The following is a 17,860-nucleotide window of genomic DNA, read 5'->3' on the forward strand; positions in this document are numbered from 1 at the left end:
ATACCCTGAAGAAAAAAGCAAGCAAGGCGAGGGCGAGTACGGCTTAAGTTAAGCATACGCCACGTGGGCATTAAAGCCTTCTTGTCCGAAAGTTGAGCGATAAGTGCCAGCTTGTGTTGACTTGCGAATGTGTCTGAGTGTGTTTGAAAGTCCTTTGGCCAGAAGTTTCTACCCTAATGCGGCAGCTGGTCAAACTAATACGCACAGGATGTGTTCAAGGAACGTCTGGCCAAATTGTAATTTTGTTTTCGCTCCGAAGAAAGAAATTTCAACAATTTCCAAGTTGTTTATCAACGAAATTAAAAACTAATTTTCGTTGCAAAAGAATCTTCCGACTGACTTCGCTCAACTTTTAACACGCGTTAGGGTATCTGGAAATTGGTTTGCACTGACTTTTTCGCCAGGGCTTTTTATTTATTTTTTCTTCAATCTTGAAGCTTGACCTGCTGCTACTTAGCTTAAGCTTAGTGCTTACTAAATTGAAAATGACCGTTTGACGTAAAAATGTTTGCAACCACTTACCAACACATGTGCTTTAACATACAGTTCGGGTCAAAATAATAGAGTTATTTGTATTTATTATTAATTTAGGAATTTGTGAGATTATATACGATATTATCATTTTGGATATTCAGCAAAAAGAAAAATATAAATTAAACTAAAAGCATTTGAGTTTTAAACACAATTTATCTGCATTTCAATAAAATTGTGTGTTATATCCAAATGAGTGTATAAAAACATTCCTAGATGGTTATTTTAATTATTCATTGTCTTGACCGCAACTGTATAAAGTCACGAGTGTGCATACAACACTGACTAAAGCTGGACGAATGCGAGAGCGCCGGCAGAAAGTCATTGGAATCACAAATTCAATGCGCAAACAAGGCATGTTGTCCACTATTTGCGATTCGTACACATGTCCTGGCCCGTGTCCTGCCCCGATGTCCTGCTGCCCAGTCCTCCGCCGATGTCCGGCCCAATCCAGCCTCACTTGCGTGCCTTAGTTACATGTCAACACACTTACCCGCACACCCATGGCACACTCACCCACAGATCCACATCCATTTAGTGCCACTCACTAGTCCGTTCCCAGTCCTGCTTGTTGATTTTAGAATATATTTACCCTGCACACACATCCGCATATCCTTTACACCCAGCCCTGATGACCATGCGAACGAACTGAAAAGACTTTCCACCATTCGAGCAAAAGGGCATTTGACCTGCGACTCGGTATTTATTGTAACTATTTTTCCATTCTTCGTTAACTAAATGCTTTTAAATTGTAAACAGCTTTCCTGCTGCTTGACGAGGGTAAAGATGCGTATTTGGTAAAGATGGCTTTTCATGTCATAAATTTTCATCTAATTGCATTTGCATTCGGTATGTTTATTGGCAAATTGCTAAATAATTCGACGCTCCAAAGCGCCCTAATCGAATCCAGAAGCGCAACTATCATTGGCTGAAAGTTGTCAGCCAACTAATTTCTCCCCGACATGTAGCTCGCTGTTTGTGTTTTTAATTGAAATGCAATTTTCATTCCGGTCACACACACATTGGTTTTGCAATTAAGTAATGAGCGAGCGGGCAGTGGAAGGCGGCGGTCAAATGGCAATTAAGCGAGGCAGGTATTATCTGTAATTCAGCTATTGGCATTATGTGTGGGTGAGCATCGAGCAAATGTTATTAATAATCAAGCACAGCAGGCTGAGTTACGGCCGAATGCCCAAGGGCAACACACCATCATCACAATTACATTTGCAACAACATCTCGAATTGATTGCTCCAGATATTGACACTATTTTCATAGCCAAACATGTGACAAAACAGTCAAGGGCCCGACATCGCTTGAGTGAAAAGCATATTTGGACAACTGGCCATCTGCGACACACGAAGACGTGTTTGTGTCTGGCTCCAAGGAGCAAAAAAACACAACAAAAACCCATAGCAAAACTGAACAGCAAAAGTTCAGAGTGCACTCTAACTATCGATTATAATATTAAATAAATGAAATATGCGAGATTTTGCAAGTAAAATAATTATTTTTAGATAGACTTGGCTTATTCATTTGAAAAGAATAATATTTTACCTATAACAAATAAATCAAGCAAACTCTACCAGTTTTAGAAGAAAAGAAGAACAGGAATTTTAATTATTTTAAAGCTAAAATAGTAGTCTCATTTAATATCAGTTTGGGCCGAGTTTGCATTTGATTTTGCTGTTATTTATGGCGGATTTATTTTAATTTTCGCCCAGCTTCGTTGGCAGCGCTGCCCTTGCCTGTTGGAGCCATAAATTTTGTTGCCCAGTGTAGTTAATACCAGGGCATTCTTGTCACACTCAGGACAAACATAAATCGCATGGAAACACATTATTGAATACACACGAGCACACGCACATACGCACGCATTTCTTTCGGAAGCTGAACATGTGTCTCGGCAAGAAAAACAATTAAATAAGAAAACAATTTACATAAATTAGCTAAAGTGCCAAAAATGGCTAAGGACTAGAGCCGGCGGACGGACGAGAGTGAGTGTATCGTTTATGCAAACGCTTAAATACACAGAAAAACAGTCGGCTGACAGCACATCTGCATAAAATTCACATTGAGCCGAGGTTGTATCCGCATCCTTATCGTTATTGCCGAACTGCTGAAAAGAGAGCGCTTATCGCTCTTATCACGAGCATGTGTGTGCCTTGGCCATGTTTGCCCTGGTATTTAAGGCACACACAAGTGTGTAGATACTGTAGTTTTCCCCGAAGGATACTTCCCCAGCAATTGTTTTTTCTAGTCATGACAATAATGGCTTTTCTCCAGCCTCGAACTTGTCTAGGTAAGATTCAATGAATGGTTTCTCCTTAGCCAAGAATTGAAATTTAATACCAGTTGCCAGTTGCTCTTAGCTTTAACCCAACTAGAAGAATTTTGGAGCGCGTTGCCTGTTATTTATTAATTTCGGACAGACATCCACATCCCACTGGGATATCCCACTTCACCCCCAGCTCCGTGTGCCTAATTAAGCTTAAACTCTTCAATATTTAATAAGCTATCTGACTGGTCACCCCCGTAAAACTTTCATTCCCTACTTTAGTAACCCACAAGACACTTGACGGAGATTGTGCTCCTCAATTTTCCCTTAGTTTTGGCCCACAAAATTAAGGTCACACGCATGGGCCCATGCTGTAAACTCATTTAATACTATTTGCGCAAATATTCACACCATTTCTGGATCGCCATTGACTCGAAACCCTTTGCCCCATCGTTGAAATTTCCGCACACGAAGGCAAAATCAGCATAATTTTATTTATTTAAAGCAATATCGACTTGCAAAGGGTCAACAGACGGAGGCGAAGGCGACAAAGATGACGAGGCCGATGGCAAAGGGTTGGACTACTCAATTACTTTAATTTGGTGGGATTGAGGGCGACAAAAATACGCACACAAAGAAGATGTATTTAGAAAGTAAGAAAGTCGAAATATGTCTACACTGCATTTCGTTGAACATTGGGTAATTGAAAAACGAAAAGATTATACATATTTCGAGTGATAGAACCCTTTTTTATTATTACATGATGCTTTGTTCAAATTATCTAAACAAATGTTAAACATTTTAAATTAAAAGTTTTAAGCATATTTTTATACAATTTTTAAAGGAGATTAACATTAAAATTTTTGCTATACAGTATAATATCAATATGGAGTTTCTTATTGAGACGCATTGCTTGAACATTTTATTTGTTTTTTATACCCTTGCAGAGGTATTATAATTTCAGTCAGAAGTTTGCAACGCAGTGAAGGAGACGTTCCGACCCTATAAAGTATATATATTCTTGATCAGCATCACTAGGAGAGTCGATCTAGCCATGTCCGTCTGTCCGTCTGTCCGTCTGTCCGTCTGTCCGTCTGTCCGTCTGTCCGTCTGTCCGTCTGTCCGTCCGTTTATATGCAAACTAGTCTCTCAGTTTTAAAGCTATCTGCATGAAACTTTCCCAAAAGTTGTCTTTCTATTGCAGGTAGTATATAAGTCGGAACGAGCCGGATCGGACGACTATAGCATATAGCTCCCATAGGAACAATCGGAAAAATAAATGAAAAAAAATTATAACTTTGCTGTTTTTTAATTTTTTGTTTAGTTCTTCGACATATAGTAATGGTAAAATATTTCCGATTTACGGTTTAAATTTCATCAAAATCGGACGACTATAGCATATAGCTCCCATAGGAACAATCGGAAAAATAAATGAAAAAAAAATTATAACTTTGCTGTTTTTTAATTTTTTGTTTAGTTCTTCGAGATATAGTAATGGTTTAATATTTCAGAATTACGGTTTCAATTTCATCAAAATCGGACGACTATAGCATATAGCTCCCATAGGAACAATCGGAAAAATAAATGAAAAAAATTATAACTTTTCTGTTTTTTAATTTTTATACCCTTGCAGAGGGTATTATAATTTCAGTCAGAAGTTTGCAACGCAGTGAAGGAGACGTTTCCGACCCTATAAAGTATATATATTCTTGATCAGCATCACTAGGAGAGTCGATCTAGCCATGTCCGTCTGTCCGTCTGTCCGTCTGTCCGTCTGTCCGTCTGTCCGTCCGTTTATATGCAAACTAGTCTCTCAGTTTTAAAGCTATCTGCATGAAACTTTCCCAAAAGTTGTCTTTCTATTGCAGGTAGTATATAAGTCGGAACGAGCCGGATCGGACGACTATAGCATATAGCTCCCATAGGAACAATCGGAAAAATAAATGAAAAAAAATTATAACTTTGCTGTTTTTTAATTTTTGTTTAGTTCTTCGACATATAGTAATGGTAAAATATTTCCGATTTACGGTTTAAATTTCATCAAAATCGGACGACTATAGCATATAGCTCCCATAGGAACAATCGGAAAAATAAATGAAAAAAAATTATAACTTTGCTGTTTTTTAATTTTTTGTTTAGTTCTTCGAGATATAGTAATGGTTTAATATTTCAGAATTACGGTTCAATTTCATCAAAATCGGACGACTATAGCATATAGCTCCCATAGGAACAATCGGAAAAATAAATGAAAAAAATTATAACTTTTCTGTTTTTTAATTTTTTGTTTAGTTCTTCGACATATAGCAATGTTTAATTATTTCAGAATTATGGTATAAATTTTATCAAAATCGGACGTCTATAGCATATAGCTCCCATAGAAATAATAAAAATATATAAAATAACTATCTAATAATTGAGCTGCAAATAATCATAGTTTCAATGTTTTTTTTAGCACATACTCAAGTAATCATAATTTAAATGTTTTCAAAAGTATTTAATTAATGCAATAGCTGCAAGGGTATATGAACTTCGGCTTGCCGAAGTTTGCTTTCCTTCTTGTTTTTTTTAAACCTGGCTCTTCATTTGGTCATCTTTTTACCTGAAATAAATAAATTTATAAAATAAATTTCGGCTTAACATTAAATACACATACTTAAGAGAACAATTAAGTCTTTAAAAATTTTCTTGCGAAAGACCTTCCCGAAAACATCAGTTGTTCTTATACAAAAAATGAAAATTGATATCCAAAAATGTTTTCTTGATAAGTATGAATTGCAGCTTCTCCCATTTGATTTAATTAACAAAGTTGTAAAAGAAGAAACAAAATACTTTTTGGGAATTTATTTTCTCAACTAATTACAATATACCTAAAATAGAAGCTAAGCGAATTTTTTTAATAACTAAGTCCTCTTTTAGTCGAAGTTCATTGTCCGTATGTACTGAATGCTCTACCAAATCACAAAAAATAAAGGGATACGCGACTGGGAAAAAATCAAAGAGGTCAAGCGCTGGGAGCAGTCAAACGTGAAATTTATTTTGAGCTGCCGGGCGGTCTGGCGAAGTGGGCCGTTTGGGAGATGTTCTTGGGTGGCTGTAACAAATACACACAATTTATTTACGGGACGCAACCCACTTACATATGCATATGGAGGCAGGAGAACCAAAAAAAAAAAGGGGATCGGATCGGATCTTTCGGCTCAGCCGGGAACTTTTTTGGATATGCGTACAAATTGCGGTTTATTGAAGCGTAAGGCACAAAAAGCCGAAAATGTAAATTTGCCACCGCCGCTCTTTTGTTATTCATTTTAATGCTGTGCGAAGAAGTATGAATTTAATTTGAAGTCATGCACACGGGTCAAAGGCGAAAAATCAATGCAGACGCAACTAGAGGACTCTATCGCCCCGTCTCTCTCACCATTCCTATCCCTCTCTCTCTCTCTCTCTCTCTCTCTCTCTCTCTATCTCTATCTCTAACTCTATCTCTCTTTCAGCCGGACGGAGGTGCGGTAACAGATACGAAACTTAATCGACTGCGTCTACGGCTAGGCAGATTCTCCACGGCCAAGACCAAGGCCGGAAGTGCCGGGGGCGTCACAGGAGCCGGATCCGGGGGCAGGGCTCTGGGCCAAGTCGACGGCAACTCAACGAACACGGTCAACACCGTGGAGGACACCGAGTTCAGCAGCTCTAATGTGGACAACAAGAGTCGGGCCGGCGTCGAGGTACGTGCACAATGCAAACACTTAAAAGTTAAATTAGAAAATCATAAAGTCAACAACTATAGCAAGTATTTTTTTTTCTTTAAAACACTTTTTTTTAAGATAAATAGTGTTTACTGTGCATATGTTTATCAATGTGTTTATTATATATATTTAATAAATATATCTTATTTTTATAATAAAAGAAAAGTTAACGTTCTTGAATAAAATTAATAACTTTAGTGATTGGACTACTATTAAACTGTTTAAGATTTGTTTTCATATTGTCAGAGAAATTAAGAAACCAATTTTTGCCTCAAGTTTTAATGTTCTAAAACCATATTATTATCTATACTTGTATATTTTATAAATATCTGTTAACTTTTCAAAAACAGAAAAATGAATATATTTTTTTTGTAAGTGAATACATTTAGTGATTAAACTTCTATTAAATTTTTGCAAATTGTCAGAGAAATGACGAAAACAACTTTCGCTCAATATACAATATTATTGTTTTAAAACTAAAAAAAATTATTTGGTTAATTTTCACAAAAACAAGAAACCATTTGTTTGTATAAATATTCAAACCGAATATTATAATATATTTTAAAATTTCAAAATGTTTTTTTCTAATAACATAAAGGTGTTCAGAAAAAGAACATTTTCTTTAATTAAAGTGGTGTAAGTTTTAAAATAAAAATATTCAAAATCATATTTTAGGCTTCTCCAGAAATTAAACTTAAACTTTTAAACTAAAAACAAGAGTTAATTTTTATACCCTTGCAGAGGGTATTATAATTTCAGTCAGAAGTTTGCAACGCAGTGAAGGAGACGTTTCCGACCCTATAAAGTATATATATTCTTGATCAGCATCACTAGGAGAGTCGATCTAGCCATGTCCGTCTGTCCGTCTGTCCGTCTGTCCGTCTGTCCGTCTGTCCGTCTGTCCGTCCGTTTATATGCAAACTAGTCTCTCAGTTTTAAAGCTATCTGCATGAAACTTTCCCAAAAGTTGTCTTTCTATTGCAGGTAGTATATAAGTCGGAACGAGCCGGATCGGACGACTATAGCATATAGCTCCCATAGGAACAATCGGAAAAATAAATGAAAAAAAATTATAACTTTGCTGTTTTTTAATTTTTTGTTTAGTTCTTCGACATATAGTAATGGTAAAATATTTCCGATTTACGGTTTAAATTTCATCAAAATCGGACGACTATAGCATATAGCTCCCATAGGAACAATCGGAAAAATAAATGAAAAAAAATTATAACTTTGCTGTTTTTTAATTTTTTGTTTAGTTCTTCGAGATATAGTAATGGTTTAATATTTCAGAATTACGGTTTCAATTTCATCAAAATCGGACGACTATAGCATATAGCTCCCATAGGAACAATCGGAAAAATAAATGAAAAAAATTATAACTTTTCTGTTTTTAATTTTTTGTTTAGTTCTTCGACATATAGCAATGTTTAATTATTTCAGAATTATGGTATAAATTTTATCAAAATCGGACGTCTATAGCATATAGCTCCCATAGAAATAATAAAAATATATAAAATAACTATCTAATAATTGAGCTGCAAATAATCATAGTTTCAATGTTTTTTTTTAGCACATACTCAAGTAAATCATAATTTAAATGTTTTCAAAAGTATTTAATTAATGCAATAGCTGCAAGGGTATATGAACTTCGGCTTGCCGAAGTTTGCTTTCCTTCTTGTTTAATTATTTTTAATCCGCTTGTAATGTAAGAAAAATATATGTTGTCCAGTAAACCTCTATTTAGCTCAGCTTTTATGAAAACATTTCTCCAAGTGTACCAGTGAAAACAATGCGGATTTTTGGGTTTAAAGCAAATTTCATAACGCCTGACATGTGCCCAACGATCTGGGGCTTTGCTTCCTGTTCCCGGGAATGCACACGCACACACAATAATGAATAACACACACACAGATACTCCGTGAAGGATAGGCTGACCAAAAATAAACCCACCAGAGTTCAGCTCATTTCTCGCTTTATTTTGCGACTCCAACTACGATGTGCCCTTTGCCCTGCTGTCTTTTACCTTTGGGGGATTGAATGGATTTTCCTCTTGGCTACCTTTTCAATGGTCTTTTCCTTCTGGAGCAGCCATTCCCTGCCTTTTTTCACTCGGCTAATGTCTCATTAGCCCAGCTGCCGTCGCAGCAATATGCACTTGAGAATTCCTCGGGAACCATTTCCTGATAATGATCCAGGGGATGCGGGGCTGCGATTAACCTTTTCCTTTTCTTCCTGAGACATATTTCATGCGCTGTGGATGAATTATACATATTTCTAGGCACAAGATTGAAAGTTCGTTCTGTATGGAAGCTCTACTCTACTTTTGTGAAAACTTCTCTTGGAAAGTTCTTTAATTTCTTTAAAACAATAAATATTAAATTATTTTAAGGAAAATACTTTTGAACATGCAACATAAACATCAATTGTTGAATTGAATTTGAAGAATTGCTGAGATGTTTTTTTTTCTCAAATCATACCCATTCCATCTTAAAAAATAAATTTGATAAAAAAAAAATTTAATTTATTTCAACTATATAATTTAGGATATTTATATTATCTAAAAAATTAGCTCTTATAAAAAAAATCGACATTAAATGATCATAAAGTTAAATTAATTATTATACACTTTTCAAAGCCTCATATTATTTGAATTTAAGCACCAATTAGAAAAAAGTATTGCAGTTTGATTTTAATTGTGTCTAGAGCTGTTGCCCTGAGTGCTGGGATAAGAAAACCACTCCCAAGAATAAAACGGAACAATCCCGGCAAATTATCCGCCACTCGACCAAAATGTCAGCGATAAAATGCAGGCAAAGCTTTCGGTTTATTGGGGGAAATTCCAGAATGTGGGCAGGCGAACCCAACCCAAAATTTGTATTTAGCCGCATTTTATGTACTTCAATTTTCGTCCAGCGATTTTATGGCTAAAAAATAATCCAAGCGGGCCACACATTCAATAATAACACGCATTAAAGCGAGGGGCGAGAGCAAGCCATAAAAGAGCAGAGCCAAAATAAATTGCTTGAACGTTTTGTTTGCATTGCTACAAGCCGGGCCAATACCTTTGCACTGGTCGAAACGAGGTGGCGAAGTCAAGGCGACTGGTCAAAGGTCAGGGGGCAGGGGGCAGGGGTCAGGGCGCGGTGGGCAGAGGGGCAGAGGGGCAATCGCCAGGTTCGTGCCGGTTAAGTAATAGCAAAGTCAAATATAAGCTGTGACAAGGATACGCCACCCCCCTCGGCATGCAAAAAGCAGGACAGAGACAAAAGGGCAAAAAGTGAGAAAGAGAGATTCAAATAAAATAATAAAGGACTAGGTTTTTTTTTTTCAAGTCAAAATTGGGAATGCTCTTTCTGAAAATGTAGTTAATAGATAATCATATTTTTATAGTAACTAATATTTTGAATTGTTGTTGTTTGTAAAAAATGATAATATTTCTATGTACCGAAGACAATTAGAAAACTATATTTTCATTATTGTTAATAAAAAAAGGACATAAATGGTATCAAAGGGTAGTTAACTGCAAGCATCAGGTAAAAATCCTTATGCCCGGTGAAGAGTATGAAAACAAAATAGCAACAGGAGCCAAAAGTCAGTTAGAGAGAGGCAGAAGGGCGTTAGCTTTGGGGGCCTTTTACTCCTTGACCCGTGGATTCCGATTGCGATTCCCGTTCTGATTCTGGGCCGCCTAACAAGGCACTCAATACGCTTGAGTAATTGAGGAAAATATGTTGATGGCTTATGGCTAACAGCTTTCGTTTCCATTCGCTTGGCCAGCATAACTCCCTTTCTCCTCCTCCGCAAACAATCTTGGTCCTGAGATTAAATATTTACTTGGAAATGGCTTCCACACACCTCTCTTTCGGTCTCATTCCTATTGGGCAAATAAGTGGACGGCAAAATAAATAAACAAACACACTTTTGCACGCATGGCCCAAAGCAAATATATAAATTTATTATAGTTGTGTGTGTGCACGTTAAATATGACCAAAAAGTCCGCAAAAAGTTGGCCACAGTGTGCGAAAAAACGAACCGAAATGGACACAAGTTTCAAGGAAAACAAATATATATGGAGTTGTTTGAGTTTCCAGCTGCATAATTGCGGTAACGGTTCGAAAATTAAAAGGAAAAATAACATTTTTTCTTTCTGGCTTCAATGGATATCCTTGACTGCAGGTGCAAAATTGCAAAGTCCTCAGGATTCCAATCTGCATCCCTCTCCCAGCTTTTCCCCATCTCGGCCCATTGTTCGCCATTGTTCGATGTCTGTAAATTAAACTACACTCTTTGCTTTGGCAATTGGATGCTTTGTTACTGATTTGTCTTTGGCTTCGCTTTGATTTGCTTTGGCCTTGATTTGCTCTGCTCCGCCGCATGTCCTTGCAACATATTAAAAATGCTTCAGGAAGGAGCATGTACAGCGAATGGTTCGCTGTACTGGGACGCAAATACAATGCCCATGACAATGCCACGACACAAGTGCACAGAAGAGTGGACCTCGACCTTAATGCTGTCGTATTTCTGTCAATAAAATACCAAGTTCTAATAGTATATATTTTCACTAAATAATGTTCAAAAAATTATTAAATCTTATTATTGATTCAATTCTATTAAAAATATTCAAATTATTTTATAGAAAAAAAAATGTTTTACACCAAAAGCTCAGATTTTTTAGATAGTTAATTTTTTTAGTAATCAACTGCAGGATAAATGATTCCACCCTAAAATCCACACATATGTTCCATGCTTCCGCTTTTGTTGCTTTGTGCTTATGCACAATTGGCCAATGGCCATTGAATTTGATGTGAACTGAGCTCTTGTCCATGTTTCCATTGTTCCCGAATCGGCAGTTTTTACTTTTATGAATTTGAATGTCTTCCCTGCACACAAATTACATACTCAACACAATATGTTTCGTAATTTACAGCAGCTACACAGTCATAAAATTCATTTGGTCAGGCCATTAATTGAACTTAGCTTACTTTCGAGCACAATGGTGATTTCAGTAAAGCACCAGCGCCATCAGACCCTAATTTAATTTGTTTATGTTTGTTGTTAGAACAAGACAACTAAAAATAAAAATAATAAAGCTTTAAAAAATATTTAGGGTAATTAAACTTGACTCTCGTGACGAGAAGAAATTTAAACTTTACGGAACGAAGATAAGAACAAAATGTCAAAATGATGCTTTTCTTCTTTTAAAAATTTTCAAAATTACCAAAGCACAAAGTTTTGGAAAATACTAAAATCGAATTGATAACGATCATCTATAGTCGAAACTATCGCGATATTCAGAACCCCCTACCCGTGTACCTAAGCATTGTCGTTATCGCCACGAAAAGGTGCCAGCTGCAAAGTAGACACAATTTATCACACGTAAAGTTCATTTTAGCACCGTGCGGACACTTCCGCCCGACGCACACCTACGGTCGGCCTCAAATTACAGGTGATTATGGGAATTTTAGTGCTAGACAAGCCGTTAGCAGGGCCAGCTCCTCAAATATGTACGTTACATCCGGCAAATTGCCTAGCAGCCCTTTCGAGTGGCTGAGGTCTGATAAAAGGGCGGTTGCGGGGGCGGTGGCGGGAGCGGTGGCGTAGACCGTGCCCCAAATGGCCAACGAGCTTAACGAAAGTAAATATTTACCCTCTGATTTCATTCATTTACCGAAATTTATGGCCACAACGCCATGAAAATTGACGAGCAGTAAATAAATTTATGAATGCAATGCGAGTACTGATTTAAAATGCTAATTTGGTGCCTGAAACTTGAAACCGCTGTTCGAAAATTGTTAGACTGTTGACGGGATCAAAAGATGTTTTCCAAAAATTGTAGTAAATCTTAAGTGTGCGCATAATTTGACTATGCGCACACATAATTAAAAAAATGTTTTTTATTTTCCCCAAATTAAACAATCATCTAACATCTATAAAACTTCAAAAATACCAAACTCTTGTTTTTAGTTAGGCTTCCAAGAACTCATATGATTTAATTTGAAAGCTTATATTTGAGCATAAATATTAATCCAAAAAATTTTATTACTCTGAATGTATGAAATATTCATTGACTAACTGTTAGCTTTTGAAAATAAAGTGTCCTACAATTATAATAAGGTTTCTAGTAGATGATTTTCTTACAGTGAAATTAATTATTTATAGAAAAAAATAACAATGTTTTGAAGTTTTAAATGATAAATACATATTATATGTCAATCATTTGATACTCATATGGAAATGGATCTGTTTTTTATCTGTATAAGAATAAAGTTCAACTAATGAGGAGGCCCATTTTTTTTTGCCGTTTGTATATGTGACAAGGAAACATTTTCGGTATAGCCCAATAAATAACACCAAGACTACGCCACCTATTTGAAAATAACATTTTTGATCAAAGGCAACAGTACGTATGAGTGATAAACTTTAAAGGCAATGCGCCTTAAATCGTTTTTTTCACCTTATCAATTTCCCCGACTTCATATATTCCACAATCTGTGCTTTTCATAATCACAAGTTGGGGTTGTTCGTGTTTTTAAGAATTAGCTTTAATAAATTTGCACAAACGATGTTCCCCGACTCAACTAACTCCTTAAACACCAATTTTATTGCAATTGCAGGCGCCCAGCACGTCCGGCAGCCAGATAGCCACCGTGTCGCACCTGGTGGCGCTGGCCAAGCAGCAGGGCAAATCCACCGCCAAGTCCTCGTCCGCTGTCAACAGAGCGGGGGACGATGGGGAGGGGCGGGGGCCAGAACACGAGGAGCAGGACGAGGAGCAGCATGGGCAGCATGGGCAGGACCAGGATCCGGATGACCTCGCAGCCACAACCGCAACATCAGCAATGCCGGCAACGCCAGCCGCGTCCACCGAGGACCAGTGCAAGGCCAACGGGGTGGAGGTCCTGGAGGATCCGCAGCTGCAGCAGCAGCTCGAACAAGTGCAGCAGCTGCAGAAATCAGCCAAATCCGGCGGGGCCAGCACGTCGAATGCGACCACAATTACATCGATATCGGCGCTATCGCCGCAAACGCCGACTTCGCAGGGAATCACCATGACCGCCACCGCTGGAGCCGCTGCCGGGCCAATGACGGCCAAAACCAGCACACTGACGAGCTGCAACCAGTCGCATCCGCTGTGCGGGACCACCAGCTCGTCCCCCCTCACCCCGGAGCCACGCCCCCGGCAGCAGCCGCCCCAGCAGCAGCAGCAGCAGCAGCAGCAGTCGCAGCTGTCCAGCATCGCCAATCCCATGCAGAAGGTGAACAAGCGGAAGGAGACGCTGGAGGCGAAGCGGGAAAGGAAGGCGGCCAAGACGCTGGCCATCATCACCGGCGCCTTCGTGGTCTGCTGGCTGCCCTTCTTCGTCATGGCCCTGACCATGCCCCTGTGTGCCGCCTGCCAGATCAGCGACAGCGTGGCCTCGCTCTTCCTTTGGCTGGGCTACTTCAACTCCACCCTCAACCCGGTAAATTGAATAATAAATGCCTAAGTGACTGCGAAAGGGCTGCCTGCAGCAGAAGGCTGCCAGAAGTTTGCATACATATTTATAGAGATTTTAACGTTACAGTCTGCCAGCTTTCTTTGCGAACATATTATTTATCCACTTTATTCATATGATAAACGACACTAACTGTGAGCCAGCAAATTCCCCTTTACACCAAAAATGTAGTATAAACGAATTTAGCAAAGTATTAGAGTCTGCCAGTTTTTTAAGCACACATTTAAAAATTTACTCAAAATAATTAAAACTATAAACATACTACAATAATTAATCTTTTTGATGAACGACAAAATACAGTACATTTTAAATATATTTTAAAATATATATTTAAGTCATTTTAGAAGATTCCGCCTATTCATTCACTATTAAAACATTTAGTACAATAATTAAAATGTGCAAATTTTATTTTTTAAATTAACCAATTAATTGCAATTAATTTAAATTTAGGCGATTTTTACCCACCACTTCGAGAAATTTTCAAACTTTTAGGTACGCAATAAACTCCTCAAATTGTATTATTTTTGTGCTTAGTAAAACAATTTTACTTTTAATGATTGTGTTTACTTAAAACAAAAGAAAAGAATTTCAGTTACTAACTGCGTGTTGGGCCGGTTGAATTTACCTGCTAATAACAATTTCGATTATCTATGAAGAATGATATTTATCACTTATGACAGACAAAATCTCATTTCCATTGTACGACTGCAGATTACATTTCCTTTCAACTCTGATCAAATGATTTTCCCTTGCAGGTCATATACACCATCTTCAGTCCGGAGTTCCGACAAGCCTTCAAGCGCATCCTCTTCGGCGGCCACCGACCAGTCCACTACCGCAGCGGGAAGCTCTAGATAGTGCATGCGAAGAGGCGAAGGTGAGGGCCCCTTTCTGAAACCAAAACCCAGCTACACTCATAATAGAATACCTACATTTTTAGTTTAAAAAATGGGAAAAATTACAATCGAATTATCGACAAAGTTTAGCCTTCTTTACTTGACTTAAATTTATTTAGACTTTGATTTTTTGATCTTTGAATAGGAAGAGCAATAAAAAACAGTTCTTAAAATTTCTTAATACACGAAATAACATTTTTGAAACATTTGTTGTTGTCACATTTCCTAACTTGAGAAATCAAATTTGTTGATTTGAGATATTTCTGTCCTTGATTTATTAATTTTTGCTTCTATTTTTATGGGCAGTTTTTTATTTAAATTTGAGAAAAATTATTTATAAGTAATATATAAACCAATATAAAATTTATTTTAAATCATCAAAATGCCAATAAGCACAAAAAATCTTCTCTAAGTTTTCAAACAAAACAAAATCCTCACAATATTTTAGATAAGACAGAAAAAGTTTGTAGTTCAAAGAAGCAATTTTGTTGGGATACAGCAACAACACTGTCATATTTTTTCTGTGCACACCAGTTATGGTTATTGTGTTAGTCAATTTGGCCGGCGGCCATTCGAAACCTTTCGACGCACACGCAATTGCATTCTTGTTACGTTATTGTCTCTGGCTGGCAAGTTTCAATTTTCAATGGCCGAAACCTGACCCGAAAATGGTATTGCTTGGGTTGAGGGTATATATATGTACCGCTAAAGAGGTCACGGCTGCAGCCTCCGAAGGAGTTTCGTGAGCATTTTGCATTCTGTGGCAGGAATGGAAACCATTGTTAGCTCTAAAACGAGTGAAGAACTTTTGGGCCGGCAGCGAAAGTTTTATCAGGTCTTTATCGGACCTGTCATCTGCAGGCGGCGATGTTGGTCAATGCATTAGAATTATGCCACATTACCCGGTTGAATCGCCCCCGAAAACCGAATCCGAATCAGAAACGAGAAACGAGAAACGGCAAATGGAAAATGGAAAACGGGGTTTTATCTACAGAGGACGGGCGCAGAAGTTTTGAATAGTTACCATTTGCAGTGCTGAAGAAAAGCCATCTGCATGTGGCAGCAGTTAAATCTTTGCCATTCATTCATTTTCATTTCCATTACTGTTTCCAGGGGCAACATGAAAGTTAAATTAAGTAACATTAATTTGGAGAATTTCTGCTTAGTTTGGCGCCTCACCATTACAATTAACATTTCAGAGAATGTGAATGCAAAAAGTTTTACGCCCCCCGCCTCCAGGAACTCACACACTTTACTAATGAATCTCGCGAATTGGTTTTGCTATCTTTTGCAGACGCTTCTGCTAAACCGACAAGCGGATGTTGATCTAACCTCTTCGGCTATAACCAGGCGAGGATTAAAGCATCTTGTATACAAAAGACGAGGAAGGATAAAGGACGAAGGATCAAGGAGCAGTCACATAGCCCGTAGTCATTAAGTGTGTAAATAGCGGATTGAATTGATGTTAACCCATGCAAATATATTCTGTTAGACATAGCTAAATTTATAGAGCCAAGTGGAGACTGTTTTTAGAAGCAAGACGTTGAATTGTGAAGAGATGCCACCAGGAAATACAAAAGTATCTAATCAAAATAACTAGACTTAAGCCACTACCGCATAATTGACATATAGAGCAATCTACTACCACTTCTTACGTGTTTTCCAACTTAACGTGAATTGTATAACTCATAGCTATGTTAGGCGTTAGACTCCATCTCTCTCCTCTGCTTAAAGAATGGTATGTGGATTGGGATCGGGATTGGGATTGGGTTGGGGAAATAAGAAATGGGAACCAAGGCATTGGAATCGTTATAACTGAAGCGAGTACTCGATTATGTATAGCCCAGCTAGAGACATTTAATGTGCGTATCGATCGGCGATCGAATATGCATCCTAGGCTTAAGAACATTTGTTGAGCATCGTACTAAACTGTAATATTGATATAGGATCTATAACTTATCGAACCGGTGCAAGCCAGTTTAAATTAAATTTAAACGTATTGTTAAAGCCACATTTAGGTAAATTACATTTAAAACTGTTGTACTATTACATATGTGTTAGATCGGTAATTGTGTGTCGAGGATTTCTTTGAATAAGCTGGCATATTATGTATCTTATAAGCAAACAGTTCGAATGATGTGTAATATTTGAAGAGCAAACTACTTTCGGGAAAAATGGGTAAAACGTAATTAGCTAAACCAAACAAACACGTTAGAAAATACATTGAATAATGACATATATGTTAGTTACGATTAAGCGGAGGGAAACTGCAGATATCACAATGTTTAACCTTCATTAAACTACCAAGCGAACTATTCGAAAACCAAAATCAAAACTTTACGAAATCTTTAAGCCGACATCATCATTACCTAGTGACTAAGTGTTTGCAGATCTGTCTATCTTTAAATACCAAATAGCAATAGAAACAAAGCAATTCCCAATGGCATCATACTCAGCAATAATTCGAAGAGACACTCACACAACTTTCTATCTAAATTTGCCAAAGGCAATTGCCCTTATTTTTATCCCTCTTATTTTTTAATTTCGGTTCGAACAAATTGGCGCGCATTTTGAAAAGAATTATTGCTTGGTATGAGGGTCGAGCTTCCGGGATTTTTGCTAAGCAAACAGCATAAGTTAAACTAACGAGATTACTATAAAATTCATTGGCTGCAATTTAAATAAAAATTCAACTTTCATGCAAGAAAGAAAGCGCTTTATTTCTAAAACCAAAGGGAAAGGTTGTAATCAATCAGATGGGGACTAGTAGTTCTGAACTCTCAAATTATTAATAATACAAAAAGAATTTTTAAAAAATTACAAAGTAGAAAAGTTACATTTAAGTAAAACTAATTTTTATATATTTTTAATGTTTCCATGGGAGCTATATGATATAGTCGTCCGATTTTTATGAAATT

At 37.3% G+C, this 17,860-nt stretch overlaps 1 protein-coding gene across 1 annotated transcript in view; it reads left to right on the top strand.

The window, feature by feature from the left end:
• The window catches only part of LOC128256760 (5-hydroxytryptamine receptor 2A), a 68,104-nt gene extending 50,462 nt beyond the window's left edge, over positions 1–17,642 (top strand). Inside the window, exons 8-11 of the mRNA XM_052987354.1 lie at positions 6,299–6,529; positions 13,165–14,013; positions 14,802–14,923; positions 16,237–17,642. Coding sequence (XP_052843314.1) covers positions 6,299–6,529; positions 13,165–14,013; positions 14,802–14,900 — 1,179 coding nt within the window. The 3' untranslated portion in view covers positions 14,901–14,923; positions 16,237–17,642. The remainder of the gene's footprint in view (positions 1–6,298; positions 6,530–13,164; positions 14,014–14,801; positions 14,924–16,236) is intronic.
• The last annotated feature ends 218 nt before the right edge of the window (positions 17,643–17,860 follow it).

Source organism: Drosophila gunungcola (genome assembly GCF_025200985.1).
Source record: "Drosophila gunungcola strain Sukarami chromosome 2R unlocalized genomic scaffold, Dgunungcola_SK_2 000027F, whole genome shotgun sequence".
NCBI classification, from domain to species: Eukaryota; Metazoa; Arthropoda; class Insecta; order Diptera; family Drosophilidae; genus Drosophila; species Drosophila gunungcola.